Raw genomic sequence first — 17357 nt, 5'->3', positions numbered from 1 at the left:
CCAAGCTTTTATTATTCTGTCCTTGGCTATATAATCAGTCTTAAATCATTGTCCTGGGGTCCATTGTGCACATTAAGGAAAGTTTTATGTGCTATACATTACAATTTACATAAGTTTGCTGTATAGCTGCAGTGCAGACGTATTTCAAATGTAATGTTGCAGTTTGTATCTGTGTGGAGGAAAATCAACTGCAGTTTCATGAAAATCACCCCTCAAATGTGCTTTGTAGCCTCCATCCATCAAGACAAGTTCAGCTGGTTCATTGTAAACGTCTGGACCATCTTCCCATGGTATGCGTGCATGCTTGAGCAAGCAGGAGTCAGTGAATGTGAACTCTATATGTGTCTACTTGTGTGTTTTAGTGTATGTTTAGCCATTAGTAGGGTTGGATTGTGAAATGCTATTAGCAGAGTGACTGATCCTCCCTCATGAAATGGGATGCTTATTTTGATGGCTGTATTTAGTAAAGAATTTAGGTATCTAAGAGCTATGGTGCATTTGCACCACTGGGGATTTAACAGTTTATTTGTTTATCTGCCTAGAAATGCATATATTTTCTTTGGCTCCATATCTGATATGTTAAACAAGTCAGTAGCTTATACACCAACAGCTGGGCATTGCATGTCTTAATGTGTGATGTTACTAAACCGTAAGTGAGACATTAAAAGCGCAGATCTGTATCTTGGCTGTTTACCTGATATATACTTATGTTTTATCACTTTATATTATAGCTCAGACTTCCACTGTAGTACTGTTGTTATGCTCCCTTACATTTCTAAAAAAAAAAAAATTAAAATAAATGCAAAATGTCTGTCATTCCCTTATGCCATCTGTTTATATTTTTTCCAAATCATGTCAAACATTTTACTTTGGTTGAAAGATTATCACTATAGATTGGAGATTGGAGCTTTTGTTTGCACAACTTATGCTTTATTTTATACCAGTTATATATTATCAGAATGTCCTAGCTAGCCTAGCCATAAATGCTATTCTTATGGACTTTTTAGAAGTGGATATGCCTCAGTAATTCAGCCAATAATAATAAAAACATTGCATTAGGGATGTCAAAATTTAAAGGGATGACAATTCTTTCATTTACTCACCCTCATGTCATTCCAAACCTGTATGACTTTCTTCTGAGGAACAAAAAAGAAGGTATTCTGAAGAATAGTGTTTTGGTTAACATTTACTTTGCATTGTATGGGCAAAAATCAGACCGCTCTCAAAATATATTTGTTCCACTAGAGAAAAAGTCATGCATTTTTCTAATTGCATGAGGGTGAGTAAATGATGACAGATTTTTTGTTTTTCCTGTGAACTGTTCTTTTATAGAAGCCCCATGTAATTATGGTCCACCAGGCAGAATCGGGCACATTTCTTAGAGGCTGTTCACGCGATACATTCTTGTTTTCTAAGACAGCTAGATGGAGTACTACAAAAACAGATTATAGGGCCCTATACAGTAGTTCTTCCAATATCAAAGTTCTTGAGTGAATTTAAAATGTGTTTTGAGATGAACTGTATGGAGAGTTGCATTACTGCAGTAAAGCTTGTGAGAGCTCAGTCTCTCTCACACACACACACACACACACACACAGCACCCAAAATCACAGATGGGATTACAAAGAGCCCTGCAGCCATTCCACAAGAGAACCAGCACAGCTGTAGCAGAAAAAAAGCCTTTAAGAGAAGATGTCTTGTGTCCGAGTCTTGTGTTGGGCCAGATACAGATGTGCCTGTTCGTGTGTTTCACAGAGGGTGAGATAAAGATTCAGTGGAAAGGTGAGCATTTGCTCTTAGTACTGGTAGACGTGGACTTTGTCTATTGTAGCAGCTGGTGTGTCGTCTCTTGTCAGCGATTTCTGCTATTATATGAAAGTTTATCCTCAGAATGTTTTAACTCCGGCAGGTCAGTATGAGATTAGAAGGGTTTCGAGATGTTAATGTGGCCACCCACCCTGATGAGAATGAATTCCCGACTAAGCATGAGTTGGTTTGTGTGGTGAGAACTCAGAAGCTGACACATGGCCCTTAATTAGCTCAATCGTTTATGGAGTAGTACAACTACTGGGTACTAAAGCTATTTTCAGAATTGTATGTTTTGTTGTTCCAAAATGGGGACTAAATTGCACAATGTTGAACTTCTTGGTCTGGTTCACGTTCACAAAGCAACATTTCAAAACAGACCAAAATTGAACAAAAAAAAAAATCACATTAGAAAACTGTAAAATAGGCTGATTATGTTCAAGATGATAATTGAAATTAATTATAGCTTTTATTATTATAAAAATAATGCATATTAATAATGTTTATCAAAATATTCACAGATCATTTTTATAGCTTGTTAAAGTTGCCACTTTTAGGGTATGAGCCAAATACGCTGTTTTTGTGTTTGTCCCTTTAAATGCAAATGAGCTGGTGCTCCCGACCCCCTTTTCAGAAGATGGCGGAGCTTCAAGAGCTCAGGCTCTAGCTTACCAGCAACAAAAAACAATCTCATGCACTGAAAATGTCAAACTTTCAAGCGGTCGACTTCACATTGCTTTCATATTTTCGTATTTCAATTTTTAACTACCACATTCCTATTTGCAATCATTCTGATAGCACGTCAAGACAGCATCAGTGAAAACAGGCAGAGACAATGATAGCTTTAGCAATATTAGCCTTACAGAGTGCCAAGAAGTTCTTTCAGAAAGGCTTTGGAAAACAAAATATGACGCGCTTTGTCAGGAGCTGACGTTCACACATAAAGCATTGTATTGATCCCTCTTTCAGAATCAGCTTTTGTGAAAACCCAGCATTGAAATGATCCTCGTTTGTGAGGCAGTCCAGTGTAAAATGATTGGCACGATACAGAATTGTTTTGAGGTGGATCAGGTTATTCTAAGATTATTCAAAGATAACCATGATATAGCATTGTCATGTTCAAAAAACATTTGATGGTTTCGATGGTAGTGTTTATGCATCTGTTCTTAACAGAAATCTTTAGAAACATATTTAGTACGTGTTTGGCATAACATAGATCTTGATATGTTATTAAAATGTCCTCTCCCAGTTTCTAAAGTTGAAATCATCCAAAACGTTATTGGGCAGTAAAGCAAAAATGTTCAAAAGCACCAATAACAGGAACATTTCCCTTTATAAGGAAGGCAGCGGTTAAACTGAGCCTACATTTTATGAGAAAACCCAATGGCTACCTGTCATAGATACCCTATTAGTCTGATTGCTGACTGTCTTCTGCTATTTCACAGATGATGTCATGTCTAATTCAAGGCCCTTCTGGTCAGAGGTAAGTTACAGAGGACCAAAGCCATGTCTAACTATGTAAACAGAGCACTGTGGTGAAAGTAAGCATGAGGCAGGCAGTACACCAGACGTCCATTAGAGAATAACACGCACACGTGTTTTGCTTAATTGAAGACCTCACCAAATTGTTAAAGGATGTGGTCTGTATACAACATGAGCAAGCCTCGTGTGTGTGGCCAGAACCGCAAACACAAGTATGCAAGCAGCTGACGTGTCGGAAGAGTTTAATTTAAGTTTGTTTCGCACACAAACAGATGCTCTTTGTTCGAGAAACCACAAAGATATTTTAGCCTTGTTTGGGCCTAGTATTGTTGGCTAGATTTAATGGGGACATTTGTATTCTTGTATCTTCCTCTCATACAAAAACCCATTACATTAAACCCAGGCAACATTGTTTTTAGACTAGCAGGTAATGTAAAATAGCAATAGTCTCTCTCCCTTTCACTTTGCATTTGTGATGTAAAAATGTCCCGTACCAGTTTACATTAATATGCAGAGACAACTGTAATTAAGTCATCTATAAGTGTCTCCTCTGAAAAGTGTAAACATTTTGGCTCCATGCCCCTTAAAAAAATGGTCTGTCTAATTGCTCCAATTAGGAGATTTAATAAGTTTAAACTGAAGTGGAGAAAATGTTTGGGAAACGTATTTGGAAGAAAGTTATTTTTGCAGTTTCTTTTGATGCCACTAGTGGCAACAAAAGTACACACTTTTAAAAGGATAGTTTATCCAAAAAATCAAATTGTCAAGTGTTCTGTATTTTGAAAAATCTACAATTTTATTTATTTTAATGTTTTTATGCATTTTCATTTAACTTGTTTTAGTTCATTTTTTATTTTATTAGTTTTTGTTTTTATTTTAATTTTTAATTTATTTTTTTTTATTATTCAATGAAGTTTATTGGGGTCTAATATTGTTTGGTCTCCATTGTCCTTCAGACTGTTTTTTTGTTCATAAGAGTCATACAGGTTTGGAATTACATAAGGGAGACTTTAACAAATTACAGTGTTTTTAATATTATTAAAGCCCACCAGAAACTTTTTCCTTTGCCTATAAAAGCAAATCTACAAAGAACAGAGGTGAACAGTAGATCACCATAATGGTTGTGGGAATCTACATGACTTACAGTGTGTCTCAGCACCACATGCTTTTATTTTCCCAGTTGTTGCTGTTAATTTTAGACCTGGCATAAAGCGTGAGTAAAGTGGAGTTGAAGAAATAACGTACCGCCCTGATGATACTTGATCTGATAATCATTTTACCAGTGACGAGCTTAAGCTCACAGTCAGGCATTCAGCAGTATAAACCACATGAAGTGAGACATTAGAAAAAGCTTGTGGGGAGAGACAGAGGGAACAGTCATGCTAACTTCAGAATCAAATTTCCTGTCAGGCAAGTGCTTCCCAAACGCAATCGTACACATACTTACATTCACCCACCCACCAAGTGGGTTAGTTCAGTGTCGACATTTGGCCATACGATAGCATATGCGGATGTTACGGAGCTCTCTGAGAGGACGTGTTAATGGATGAGCCTCATTCTGTGAGCTGTGGAGAGGGAAGGTTTTGGTGGCCTGTTAGGATCTTAATCGGGTCTTGGTGAAGTGCCTGCAGGATTCTGTTACTCCGCATGTGATGACACAACAGCAACCTTATGCTCACACAGCATTTGAAGGGATTTAGTTTAGCCAAGCTTCACTTGAACTTGCTCTTTACCATAGTATATTAGTAAAAAAAAAAAATGTACAGGATTGTAGGGGAGACCAGTTCAGTTCACTTTTAAAGGAACTTTACTCACCCAAAACTGAATGATTTTCTTTAGTCTGTGGAACACAAGGAGAGCTGAGAGCTGGTTTAGCTGAAAGTTCACTGCTCTGTTCCTTACTATGAAAATAAATGATGACAGGTGCTGGCAGATTACAAAAAGCAGCATAAAAGTTGTTAATGTAACATGTCTGTTATATTCAAAGTCTTCTGAAGCCATATAATCGCTTCAGAAGACTTGGAAAAATGTGTGGTCTGTCTGTTACACACACACACCTGAAATGTTGTGCATCAGCTGTATGGGATTCCTATATATTTACATGTTTTTATAATGCTTCTGAATTTGACAAATAAAATCATAGTGGAAAAAGAAAATAATTAGTGAGGGTAAATACAAGAGAATGAATCTATGAAATTAGAATTTACATTTTTTAGGTAAACTGTCCCTTTAAGAGTCTGACAGTACTGTAAAAAACATGTAACATCTTTGTTGAATTTAGAAAGATATCATTATTGGAAATAATTTTGATATACACATGTATGTATGTATGTATGTATGTATGCATGTATGTGCCTTTGAATGTCAAGGTTGTTGGAGTGTGATTTTTGACCTGTGTTAAAAAGAATGTATGTGTGTGACTGCAGTATCATGGAGTTCAGTCATGATGCCAGTCAGTTGCCTGTTGATGTTGGCCTTGACTGAAACCTTGACATTTTGCTGTTGATTGCAGGAGGGCACACAGATGATGCTGAAATTAGAGAATGAATGGTTTGATGCATGTACCTTGACATTATACAGTGTCTGGTTAGTATGCTTGCGCCTAATCATTATACGATCGTGAATGTTCAAGAATATATTGGGGGGAAAAGGCTTGCCTCTTAAGTGATGCTAAATGGCCAACAGGAACTGAGCAATTCAGTGAGTCAAAGCATCAGACTCCTGTGGTGAGTCTCCATACGGAGCATCTGCACGGCAGATTGAACCATTCCAAATAAGTCGACGCTTTTGAAGCCAAATTATTTTTTAATGGTATGATAAATTCCCATGCCGCATTCCCCTCACTTGTCTCTCCCCCCTTTTTTTTCTATTCTTCCCCCTCCTTCTCTTTGCTGCCCAACTGTAAACCTTAAAGCAATAAATATGAAAAAGCCAGAACTGGAATTTACAGCACCTGTAGTTACTGCCGCAAACCCTTAATCATGAGCAGATGTAGGAGCAACTTAAAAGCAGGGGGGTAAAATCAGCATGCACAGGGTTGGAAATGGTAAGCGTGGGGTACAGTTTCACCAGCCGACTGCAGTCAGCTCCCGACATATGGGGGATTAAAACACAGACAGTGTCTGAACAAGTCCCTTGGAATCAGAAACATTAGCACTTTATGTTGTTAAACGCTGTTACGGGCACTAGCGTCGATCTCCAGCATGAACTTTCTAGAGTGAAATAAATACAGACATCAAGGCCTTCTGCCAGACAACTGGGAAATATGAATTGAGTGAAATGTAGTGCTATTATGCCAAATTTCCAACAGGAGGTTTCGAAACATTTCGACACATTTCTGTGAGCAGTAACACTGTAGTTTCTGAACCCCAAACATATTAAAACCTGATCAGAGTGGACTGCGAAAAGCAGTAGGCCGGAGCTTTGGTTTCAGTGCACCAAGCCATCGAAATGTAAGATTTTCCTCGTGGCATTTCTCTTTGACTAAAGCCTAAATGTTTAGTGCGCTTTCCTAAATGTGTGTTGTTAGATTTGAGGGATAATTTGCCCAAAATGAACAATTCTGTCATCATTTACCTGCATGTCATCCCCAAACCCATATTACTTTCTTCTGTGGAGCGTGAAAAGATATTCTGAAGTATATTTGTAAAATTTGGTTGAGGTTGTCTGGTGTCACTTTGTGTTAAAGAGTAATATGTTCTTGTTTCTCTCTGTTTTTGTTTGTATTTAGACACTTGCCAACGTCCAGACACACACGCTCCCATATATGTCTGTGCTGTCTTCGTTTCTACCGCTTCCAGGTTAATATTTAAACTCCAGACTCAGTCGGAGGTCTAACATGTGAACAAGGCACAATGGTAGCACTGTGAGCCCTTATTTATTCATGCTCAGCTTCCTACCTTAATCAGCGTAGTGCTCTCCTCAGGAGAGGGAGAAGGGGAAAAAAAGAGAAGTGGGTCAAGGAAAAGTCATGTTTGAGGTAATGCACCCAAGGGGCCAGCCTCTGATCATTATATGACATTATTTAACCCAGAGATGAGGTCATCTTAAAACAGACACGTAATTCTCTGAATCCTTACCAAGCCTAAAATTCAAAAATCAAATAAGGAAGTTTTAGTGTCAAGGCTGGGGTTCAGTTTCTAATGACAAACCTTCATTTGGTCATTGAACATCAAGCATTCTTGTATCTGTGCACTTCATGTTTGCGGTGTTTGAAGCATTGCAAAATTTCCATTTTCCTTTTTTTATTTAAGCTGTATGCCTATAGGAATCCTTCTCATTTACGGTTTCTCAGAGGCATGCAGCGGCGTATAATTACCCTGTTCTGTTTTAAGAGTTCGTTCGTTAAACCGCATGTAAAACTCACTGTTCCTTGTTTAAGTATCAGTCATAATATGCTGTCGTCTTAATGGAAAATCTTAATGAACAACAGGCGTTTATAACTCTCTGGACAGTAGTCTTATCAGCACCATTTAAAGTGGTTTGTTGGGGTTGTAGATAATGTTACTAAATCCAAGGTTGCGCAAAATGTATTGGTTCTTTTTAATAATGAGTGTGAATACGAATTGAATTTGCCCTGCACCTCAGGAAGTTAAATTTGAAATGAATTGACAGGAAGATGAATTTTAATGAACTGGAATTAAGCCACACATGGAGGGCTTTGCAACAATATAAATGTTACACTTTCAAGAAGGATGCGACGTCCGTTCTTATGGCAACACATTTATTTTCTGTTAAAACAGATAAGAAAAACACAGGTCAATCAAGGAACGTCTGTTGCGTGTACCACGAAGCTCATCACGTACTGAATACTATTTCCTTGTTCGTGTCAGACACCTTCACAGAGAATCATAAACAATAACATGTCTTATAGTGCAAATGTTTATGCAGATACATGACACTGGACACATTACTCTTTAAACCACAGTCAATTCTCAAGAAATATCCGCTCTAAACTCAAACATAATCACCAAATAGATCTGAGTGTGTTCTGTGCCCACTCGCACAAAGCATAAAGAAAAAGTATGACAAATAACATTTAAACATCACAAACCCACTTTAACATGAATACAAGTGAGTAATGCAAACTCCACAAACATAACCATGAGGATGACTAATTAATTTGATATCCATATTACTCCAGCATTGATAACTGTGTGAATCTATATTAATACTCTTTTTAATCAGTTTCAATCCTCTATGAAATATGCTAATGAACTAGATCTCAACCGAACACCAGTTACTATGTTTTCCATAACAATATGACAAAATAATTAATAAAAGCATTTTACCACTGAATCTGACTGGAATTCTTATTAACTGTATTTCACGAATGTTCTTTCAAATGTAATGGCTGACAGAGTGACGCTAAATTAAGTTTTAAGTTAACTTGTTATCATGCACACGTGTGCTTTCTTAACTCGGGCTGTATGTCACTACACACCACTAATCAATGTTCGTACACATCTATTTAATTCATCATCATTCCTCATTTTGCATTTTTATCTCCACTATATGTATTTTTATTTTACTTCTCACTTTGCTCGTGCTGAAAGTTACTGGTCTTTTTTTGGAGTTGATAACACTCTCGTCCGCCATTTTATGTACGGCACTCTTAACCACGGTTAAAGTCAACATTTCTTAATGTCTCAGGCCAGAAATTTGACTCTAGTAATACCCAACAGTATATTGTGTTCCTATAGAGTAATAATTATCATCTTACCTGTTAAAACAGATAAGAAAAACACAGGTCAATCAAGGAACGTCTGTACCACAAAGCTCATCACCTACTGAATACTATTTCCTTGTGATTCAACTACTGATGCATAGAGTAAAGCGTGGGTGCCCCCTGCTGATGAACCTGAGTTTAACAAGATAAATTTTACTCACAACACAGTGTAATCCAGTAATGCAAAATAAATTGTCACAGGAATTACCATTGTTCCCGAATCGGAAAAAGTTCAAAATTTAAAGGGGGGGCCATTTTTATTTGTCTCTTTTAAATTACTCCGGGCTACATAAACAATTAGATCATGTAGTCTGATAAATTGTTCCTATATGCACTACCAAAAATAAAGCTTCTAAAAGGGTTTTCACTGCCAAAGAAAAACATTTTTGGGTTCTCAAAAAACCTTTCAGTGAAGAGTTCTTAAAAGAACTATTTTACACTGTATAGAACCTTTTATGCAATAGAAAGGTTCTATATAAAGGGATAGTTCACCCAAAAATTTAAATTCTGTCATTAATTACTCCCAGTCATGTCGTTCCAAACCTGTAAGACCTTCGTTCATCTTCGGGACACAAATTAAGATGTTTCTGATGAATTCCGAGAGCTCTTCGACCCTCCCTTAGACAGCAAGGATCCTTACACGATCAAGGCTAGAAACGTAGCAAGGAGATCGTTAAAATAATCCATGTGACATCAGTGGTTCAACCGTAATTTTATGAAGCTACGAGAATAACGACTTCATTCAACAATTTGTCTCCTCTGCGTCACCCTATGGCTCCATTTGGGGAGTATCACATATGTAAACAACGTATGCAATATATGCACGCGGATACTTTGTTTACATTCAGATCAAAGCATAAACAACGTAAACGGCGTATCCGCATATGTTGCTGCTGATACAGAACAGCATACGTCGTTTACGTATGTGATGCGTGGAGGAGACAAATTGTTGAATGAAGTTGTTATTCTCAAAGCTCCGTAAAATTACGGTTGAACCACTGATGTCACATGGATTATTTTAATGATCTCCTTGCTACGTTTCTAGCCTTGATCGTGTTAGGATCCTAGCTGTCTATGGGAGGGTCAGAGAGTTCTCGGAATTCATCAGAAATATGATGAATGAAGGTTTGAAACTACATGAGGGTGAGTAACTAATGACAGAATTTACATTTTTGGGTGAACTATCCCTTTAATGGAATCATAGATGCCAATAAAGAACCATTCTTTTTAAGAATGAGTATGTCACCCACATGATTGATTTAATTTAAATTAAATTGGTGGTATTCATTTCATTTTAAATGATGCAGAGCACTGACTCATGCTCTACTTAATTTCCAGTAAGACACCAACTACATCTGCTCTTGTTACATTAGCATTTTGAGAACAGAAATATACCTTATACCTCCTTCCAAGAACTTGTAACAGCTTACAATCATAGGCCTCAATAAGAAAAGGCCTGTCGTAATGCCAGAAACCTAAGAGAATTATAAACATTAATACAGAGCTTGACAAGAAGCTGTCAGTCAGCTGGGCAAATGCTGTAACATGCTGAGGAAAAGGCCCTTTCTTTCTCATTTCAACGGACTTCAAAGACCTTGGCAGCTGCAGCTGACTCCTGATCTGTTTATATAACCGAGTCCATAAAGGGTTTAGGCTTGTGCTGCAAACAGATCTGAGGTGTTCAACACTGTTCCACGGGCCTCGGGCTCTTTTGTTTGGATATGTTTCACACAAAATGCTCCTCAACTCTGGAGAGCATGAGTGATCTTGCTTTACCTCCCTAACATTGACAATGTGTCTATTCTACGTGGGCAATCGCTAGCAGGGCATGCCATGTTTCTGCGTGCCGAGTGCAATTTTTTTGGAGGGTACTTTTCGGATGTGCACAAAGTTTGTCTGTTCAAAAGTGACTTGTGTATTGTCTTTCACATTTCCTCCCCAGAGCGCAATTAATCACAACATGAGAAAAAGACATCAAAGCAGCCACTGTCATGTTTACAGAGAGAAATTATATCAGTCGTCTCTTCTTTTTTCCACTCTAAATTTTTTTCTCCTGCGTATTATAAACAAGTCACACAGAGTCAAACATATTGAATTTTGATGTTCTAAACAGATTCTTTTTTTTTTCTCTCTGCTCTTTCCTTCAGTTACGGATGTCAGAGTGATCGGATTTCTATCTCTTGTGGTTGTGGACACACCTCAGGGGTTAAAGCGGTTCCCCAGAACTTTCCGAAACCCCAGTGGTTCAGTCATTTCTCTTCCAGTGACTCCTGAAACATCATTCAGCATTAACTGCTGCTTGTGATAGGATCTGTCATCCAGACCATGGAGGGAATAAATAAGTCATTCGCCAATCCTAAAACAAAAAAAAATTAATATTCTGTCATTTACTCATCCTAATTTTGTTCCAAGACTTACTTTCTTCTGTGAAAATACAGAAGATATTTGAGAATTTTTGTCCATACAGTGAAAGTGAAACCTGTTTTGGACCCCCATTGTGCTAACGAGATAATTAGCACTTGCTGGAAAGGAAGCAATGACTCATTTTTGATAGCTTATCATCCGTTATGTACTGTATTGATGTCTGCAAATACAGCACAGGAAAATGCTGGGTGTTTTGTTACTTTTGAAGGTGAATAGTTCCAGTGTTATGTAATTCAGATAGACCAGAAAGATCATTACAGATATTGTACCATTTCTGTAACCGATCAAGATACCTATTGACACTGACTTTGCTGCACAACTTGAGGGAGCCGTGTGTGTGTGTGTTTTCAGGGAGTGGAGCGTGAAAGAAAATCTGTGTGCATTTCCCTTGGGTGGGCTGTGAATGTGACAGCACAGTAAAAACCAGCACTGGTGTTGCATTTCAACAGCTGTCTGTTTGCATCAAACATCTTTTCTGAACCTAGTACACAACAGGATAAGATAGATTTCAATCCTCTTGCAGAATTTAATAACATTTTATTGGACAGGAAACGAGCATCCCTTTCTAAGAATTGTTTCTACCTAGTTTGGAACAGTACTTTCAGGCTGGTTCTTTATTAGTTCTCTTTGCTGTGATGTAACTGTTGTGAAATGTTGGCTAGAGTGCATCAGCACATGTAGAAAGACTTGTGAGCTTTTCTTACCCCACTTAACCCTGGCTTAATGTCCTTTTAAACCCCAGGTGAAGGCTGTTTTTTTTTTTTTTTTTTAACCAGGTTAGCCAGTGATTCACACTTCTATTGACTTGACGACAATGGGTTATGAAACCTGAATGCTAAAATTATACACTGTGAAACACTGTGATGTTAAACGAACAGGCAACCAATCATAATGCCTCAGTGGTTACCTTATTAAATATTCATGCGCTTTGTATATTCACACAAAAACAGTTTCACGTCTTTAGGGACAGACTTAACCAGTGCACATATGCATGGTGATATTTCTACTGATAGATAATGTTGTACTAGTCCAGTCTATGTTTTTAATCTCATAAATATGCAAAGAAGCATATTAACTTTTCGAATCTCAAATCCTGACTTTCAAAGATTAATTACTAACCCAGAATAACACTGTGAAACATGGATTAAGTGTTAAGAATAATGACCTTTGGTTAACTATTTCAGGTGAAAAGCCTGTTGAAAATCAACATTGTGTTCTTTGAGCTCATTTTCCCTTCCTGGCAAAGTTACAGGTAAAGGGTGCTTTTATTTGTGCTGTATTGAGGAAGCCGTTATAGTTTTTACCTCTGGGAGGAACAACTCTTGTCATAACAGAGTAGCAAGTAAATCAGTATGTAATAATTTCTGAACTTTAAACGACTAAACCCTTGGCATACCTTACCTCAGTCATGCTGCTAAACCAAGCTCAAAATGACTTCCTCGGCCTTGGATTTCTCTGAACTGTTAAACTCTCAGAGCTCTTAAAGATACAATTGATTGTAGCAGAACAATCTGTCCTAGTAGCCTTCACAAGTTTCCTCCACCCAAACAATGTTTTTCGACATAGCTTTAATTCTTATCTTACTGCTACAACTAGGAATGTCATTGCCAGTTGTAGTGTCACTATAAATAAAACTTTATAGCTACTGATTGATCGGTCTTATCTAGATCTATAATGGAAAACTATTATGGTGAAGCAACATCAAAGCACAATATTGCATTGATACACAGGGGTTCATTAAGTGTATGCTGTGTTAGCAAATGGTAGAACATCATTCTGCTGGTTTTATGGTATTGACAAGGCAAAATCATTTCCGAGATTTCCTTTTATCACTTCCTTAATGTGATTATCAGGTTTGCAGTCAATCAATGCTCAATAAAAACAGAAGTCTTGAGTTTGGTTCGTCCTTTCTTTGTGTGATCAGTTATTTAGTATTCACATGGTGCACTGCATAATCCATATTATTTGGTTTTAAATGTGATGCAGTAGAAGCTAAATCCGGTTTGATGTTAATTTGCATTAAGAAAGAAGGAAAGGACTATTCACACATGACTACAATGTGTTCTTTCTCCACTCTGATGAGTTATGTAGGTTCAAAAATGTTTTAATAAACTTTTTTTTTTTCTTTTTTTTTTTCTTTTTTTCCTCCCTCTCTCTATTCTGTAGGAGTGCATGAGTCTCAACATGAAAAGGTCCTCAGTGTCACTGGGGATGGAATTATTCAAAGTCCTGACTTCCCCAACACTTATCCCCGGAATACAGTTATAGTGTGGCGGCTGGTGGCAGTCACAGAAAGTTCCAGGATCCAGCTGACCTTTGATCCTCGCTTTGGCCTGGAGGACGCCGAGGACGGCATTTGCAAGTAAGCGACACTGACCTTTTGGTCACTGGCTAGACCTCACATGCACATTAGAGAAAGACAATATCTTAACATGTGTAATGTAGTAGACAGAGTAAATAAAGACATTTACATTACATTTACTCGTCTTGTGGCTTTAGAAATGAAAATATTGTTGTTGTTTTTTTTTTTTTTTCATATCTTTTAAACATAATTGCCTACAGTCCTCCATCATCATCATCATCATCGTCATCATCATTATCATTTTTTATTATTATTATTAATCACACTTATTTTTTTTTATTGGTGTATTTACCAACATTTTTGGCAGTTGCATTTAAACTCACGGTTTAATTTTTGGGAGAGGATTGTCACTTCATGAAGGTGGTACTTTTAAGTTGAAAAATTCTTGTAAAATGTACATTTATTCTGTATTTAATCTGTAAAACTTTTTTACTATTTAATGCATTTCCATTTTATTTCCATTTTATTTATTTTTATACATTTTATTATTTTTATTATTTATGTAATTTATTTTAATTTGTAAAGTTTTTACTACTTAATTCATAAGACTATTTAGGTAATCACCATGACCTTTGGACTCAGCACTTTCATATTAATTTTACATTGCAGAAATGGCATGTTTCTGTTTTTTTATTTATTTTTTATTTTATTTTAAATGGTTCCTTGTGGCTGTGACTTTCTAGTACAAGTCAAAGCTAGCAGTTGATTTAAACTGACGGGCTGCAATATAGAATCAAGGCTGGACTGAAACTGTAGTGAGGAGGAGATTTAGAAGATTTGAGAGCATGAAAAATTCCTGAGTGTTTCCTTTCAGGCGCTCAAATATTTGCTTGGTGTTATGCGACAAATCAGCACCACTAAACAAGCAGCATCAGGCATCAATTGCGCTCTCTTGACAGGGTCAGACATAAGATAAAGCACCCATATACAATGCAGCAGTATAAGTGTATGTGGAGAAGGAGGGGGAATTACAGTGGAGATGTATGTGCTTGTTGTGACCGAGTCCATTTTTAAAGATTTAGAGTCGCAAGGAGGCCATTTGGGAGATTGGCTGTGCTGCAAGAAGGCTGATGAATAATGAAAAGCCCACCCCTAGCATGATTGTTCAGTTATATATTTATTTTTTCCATGACTGATACGATGACTTAAAGAACTGCCCTTTCTACTTTGTGCATATTTAGTTCCTAGTCTCCTATGTAACTCCATAGCATCTGTTTGAGATTCTGGAGACGCATACGGTCGCAGACGTACACTCACACACAGTGTAGGTCACACACAGCCCAGCCAGCCCAATCCACATTAAAGACCCTTTCAATTACAGGCTAGCGTTCCTTCCTTCCTTCCAGGCCTCCGTCCATGCCTCTGTTTTGCTGTTTAGTGCAATCGATTGCAGACGTGCACATCTGTGCATTTCTGCTTCCCAGAATCTAGATGATGACCTTCCCATAGCTGGTGGTTTCATGTGGAAAAAATGCTTGTAGACCTCCTCCAATTATTGATAAATAATAATGTTTTTCTAGCATATTCTGTCTTAATTAATGCCCTACTGACTTGTACACATTACCTGTGAAAGGTTCTTCATTGTCTGCAAGCCTTATGTGTGACATACTGTGTTCTTGTGCTTACAGTAAATCAGTGTAGTTTTATTTCTTGTCAATCAATTACATAATGTGTTTTCATACACACTTGTTTGCAAGCCTCTGGAGTCTTGCCAGCTATGTGTGTAGCGCCTCCTAGTGGCTTCATGTTAACTGCACATTAACACTTTTTTTTTGGGTTAAAAACAAATAGCTCACCAAAAAATGAAAATTTGCTGAAAATCTACTCATCTTAGATGGCCTGAGGGTGTTTCTTTATTGGAACAGATTCTGAGAAATTTAGCATAAAATCACTTGCTCACCAATGGATCCTCTAAAGTGAATGGGTGCCGTGAGACTGAGAGTTCAAACAGCTGATAAAAACATATTGTATTGATGTAATGTGGCAAATGTAGTCAGATTGAATGCTATTCTGCTATGTCTATACTTTTGCCTATTTGCTAACATTATCCAGCATGTGTGACTTAAGGGATGTCATCAGGAAGACATAGTAGTTTTCACACCAATTAAATATTCTCAGGAACGTGGATTCTCAGGATTTTTTTTTTTTTTGGGCTTACAAGCATAAATATGCTTTATTCTCTGCCTATAAACATATCATACAGATAAGTGAACATAATAGGACAGAACCCTTTCCTAGTTTCCAACAATGATGCTATAAGTCTGTGCTTGCTTGTCCACTTTGTTTAAATCACAGGCTGTAGCCTTGAGGAGCAAGTGTAGTGTTGGGGTTTTTGCAGTGAGTTTGAGTGTATTTGACCTGGCCTGACCTTTTATATACCTAGCAGCCATGCAGTGACGGGGGTCTGTAATGATTGCACCAGCAATAAATCATTATTTAAAGTAATTTATTATATAAGGGATTCGATCACTCACTCTCAATGTGTGATGTGTGTGTGTGTATATATATATATATATATATATATCTCACCCACATACAGATACTGTACACCATGACACTTATCCTTTCACAACTTCCATGCTGTTCTCCTTTTTTTAAATAGAGCAACCACATATTGAAGAGCAGTAAAAGAATTAATAGACAGTTGATGAAGAATAAAGCCCCTTCTGTTTGGATCGAATCAAAGCAACTGGGCTGGAATAAACCATAATAAAGCTGCGTGCTGAATCCTATCACACTGCCTCCAGCAAAGCCCAGCCCAGAGCCGACAGGCCACTACAGACAACTCTCATCATCCTGTGTGTTTGTTCAGACCGATAAGAAAACTGGGCCAGATTTTCTGTGCTTGTTAGAAAAATGTTACAATGTTGGTTCTGTCTTTGATGGAAGGCCGAAGGGTGTTGAAAGGGAACATAAGAAATAAGATTCAGTCATCACAACTATTAGGAATTGTGATCAACAGTACATAATTTAATGAATGGAAGTATTTGTCAATTGAGGTTTATGGTGATGGAAAAGGACTTTTTTTTTTTTTTTCTCTACAGACTGAAATGTAGAATAAAGAATCGTAATAGTTTAATCTAGTAGACTTTCTGAAACTGTGGATCACTTAATAAATTAAAATTCACGAAAAGCACCAACATTAAATAATATTTTGTGTGTAACAAAATAACATTAACATTCATAATACGTGTTTCTGTTGTGTTCTGAAGTTTCCTAATGAATAAAACATTCTGAGGGAGAAGTATTTTTATGAAGTACATTAATGTTTAAAAGTTTTGGGTCAGTACAAATTTTTTTTTTTTTCATTAACTTTTCAGCAAGCATTCATTAAATTGATCAAAAATGACAGTAAAAACATTCATAATGTTGCTTAAAATTTCTATTTCAAATAAATGCTTTTCTTTAAAACTTTTATTTATCAAGAGTTTTGAAAATAATGCATCAATGTTTCCCCAAAACTATTAAGCAGCACAACTGTTTTCAACATTTATAATAATAAGAAATGTGACACTGAAGACTAGAGTAATGACTACTGAAAATTCAGCCTTGATC

At 37.1% G+C, this 17357-nt stretch overlaps 1 protein-coding gene across 2 annotated transcripts in view; it reads left to right on the top strand.

The window, feature by feature from the left end:
* pdgfc (platelet derived growth factor c) overlaps window positions 1-17357 on the top strand; it is a 46466-nt gene that overhangs the window by 14587 nt on the left and 14522 nt on the right. For both annotated transcript variants that reach the window (XM_058798973.1, XM_058798972.1), the window contains one exon: window positions 13607-13802. In XM_058798973.1, the coding sequence (XP_058654956.1) occupies window positions 13607-13802 (196 nt within the window). The remainder of the gene's footprint in view (window positions 1-13606; window positions 13803-17357) is intronic.

Source organism: Onychostoma macrolepis, chromosome 14 (genome assembly GCF_012432095.1).
Source record: "Onychostoma macrolepis isolate SWU-2019 chromosome 14, ASM1243209v1, whole genome shotgun sequence".
NCBI lineage: Eukaryota > Metazoa > Chordata > Actinopteri > Cypriniformes > Cyprinidae > Onychostoma > Onychostoma macrolepis.
The sequence above is the reverse complement of the archived record's forward strand: the minus strand, read 5'-3'. Positions and strand labels throughout refer to the sequence as shown.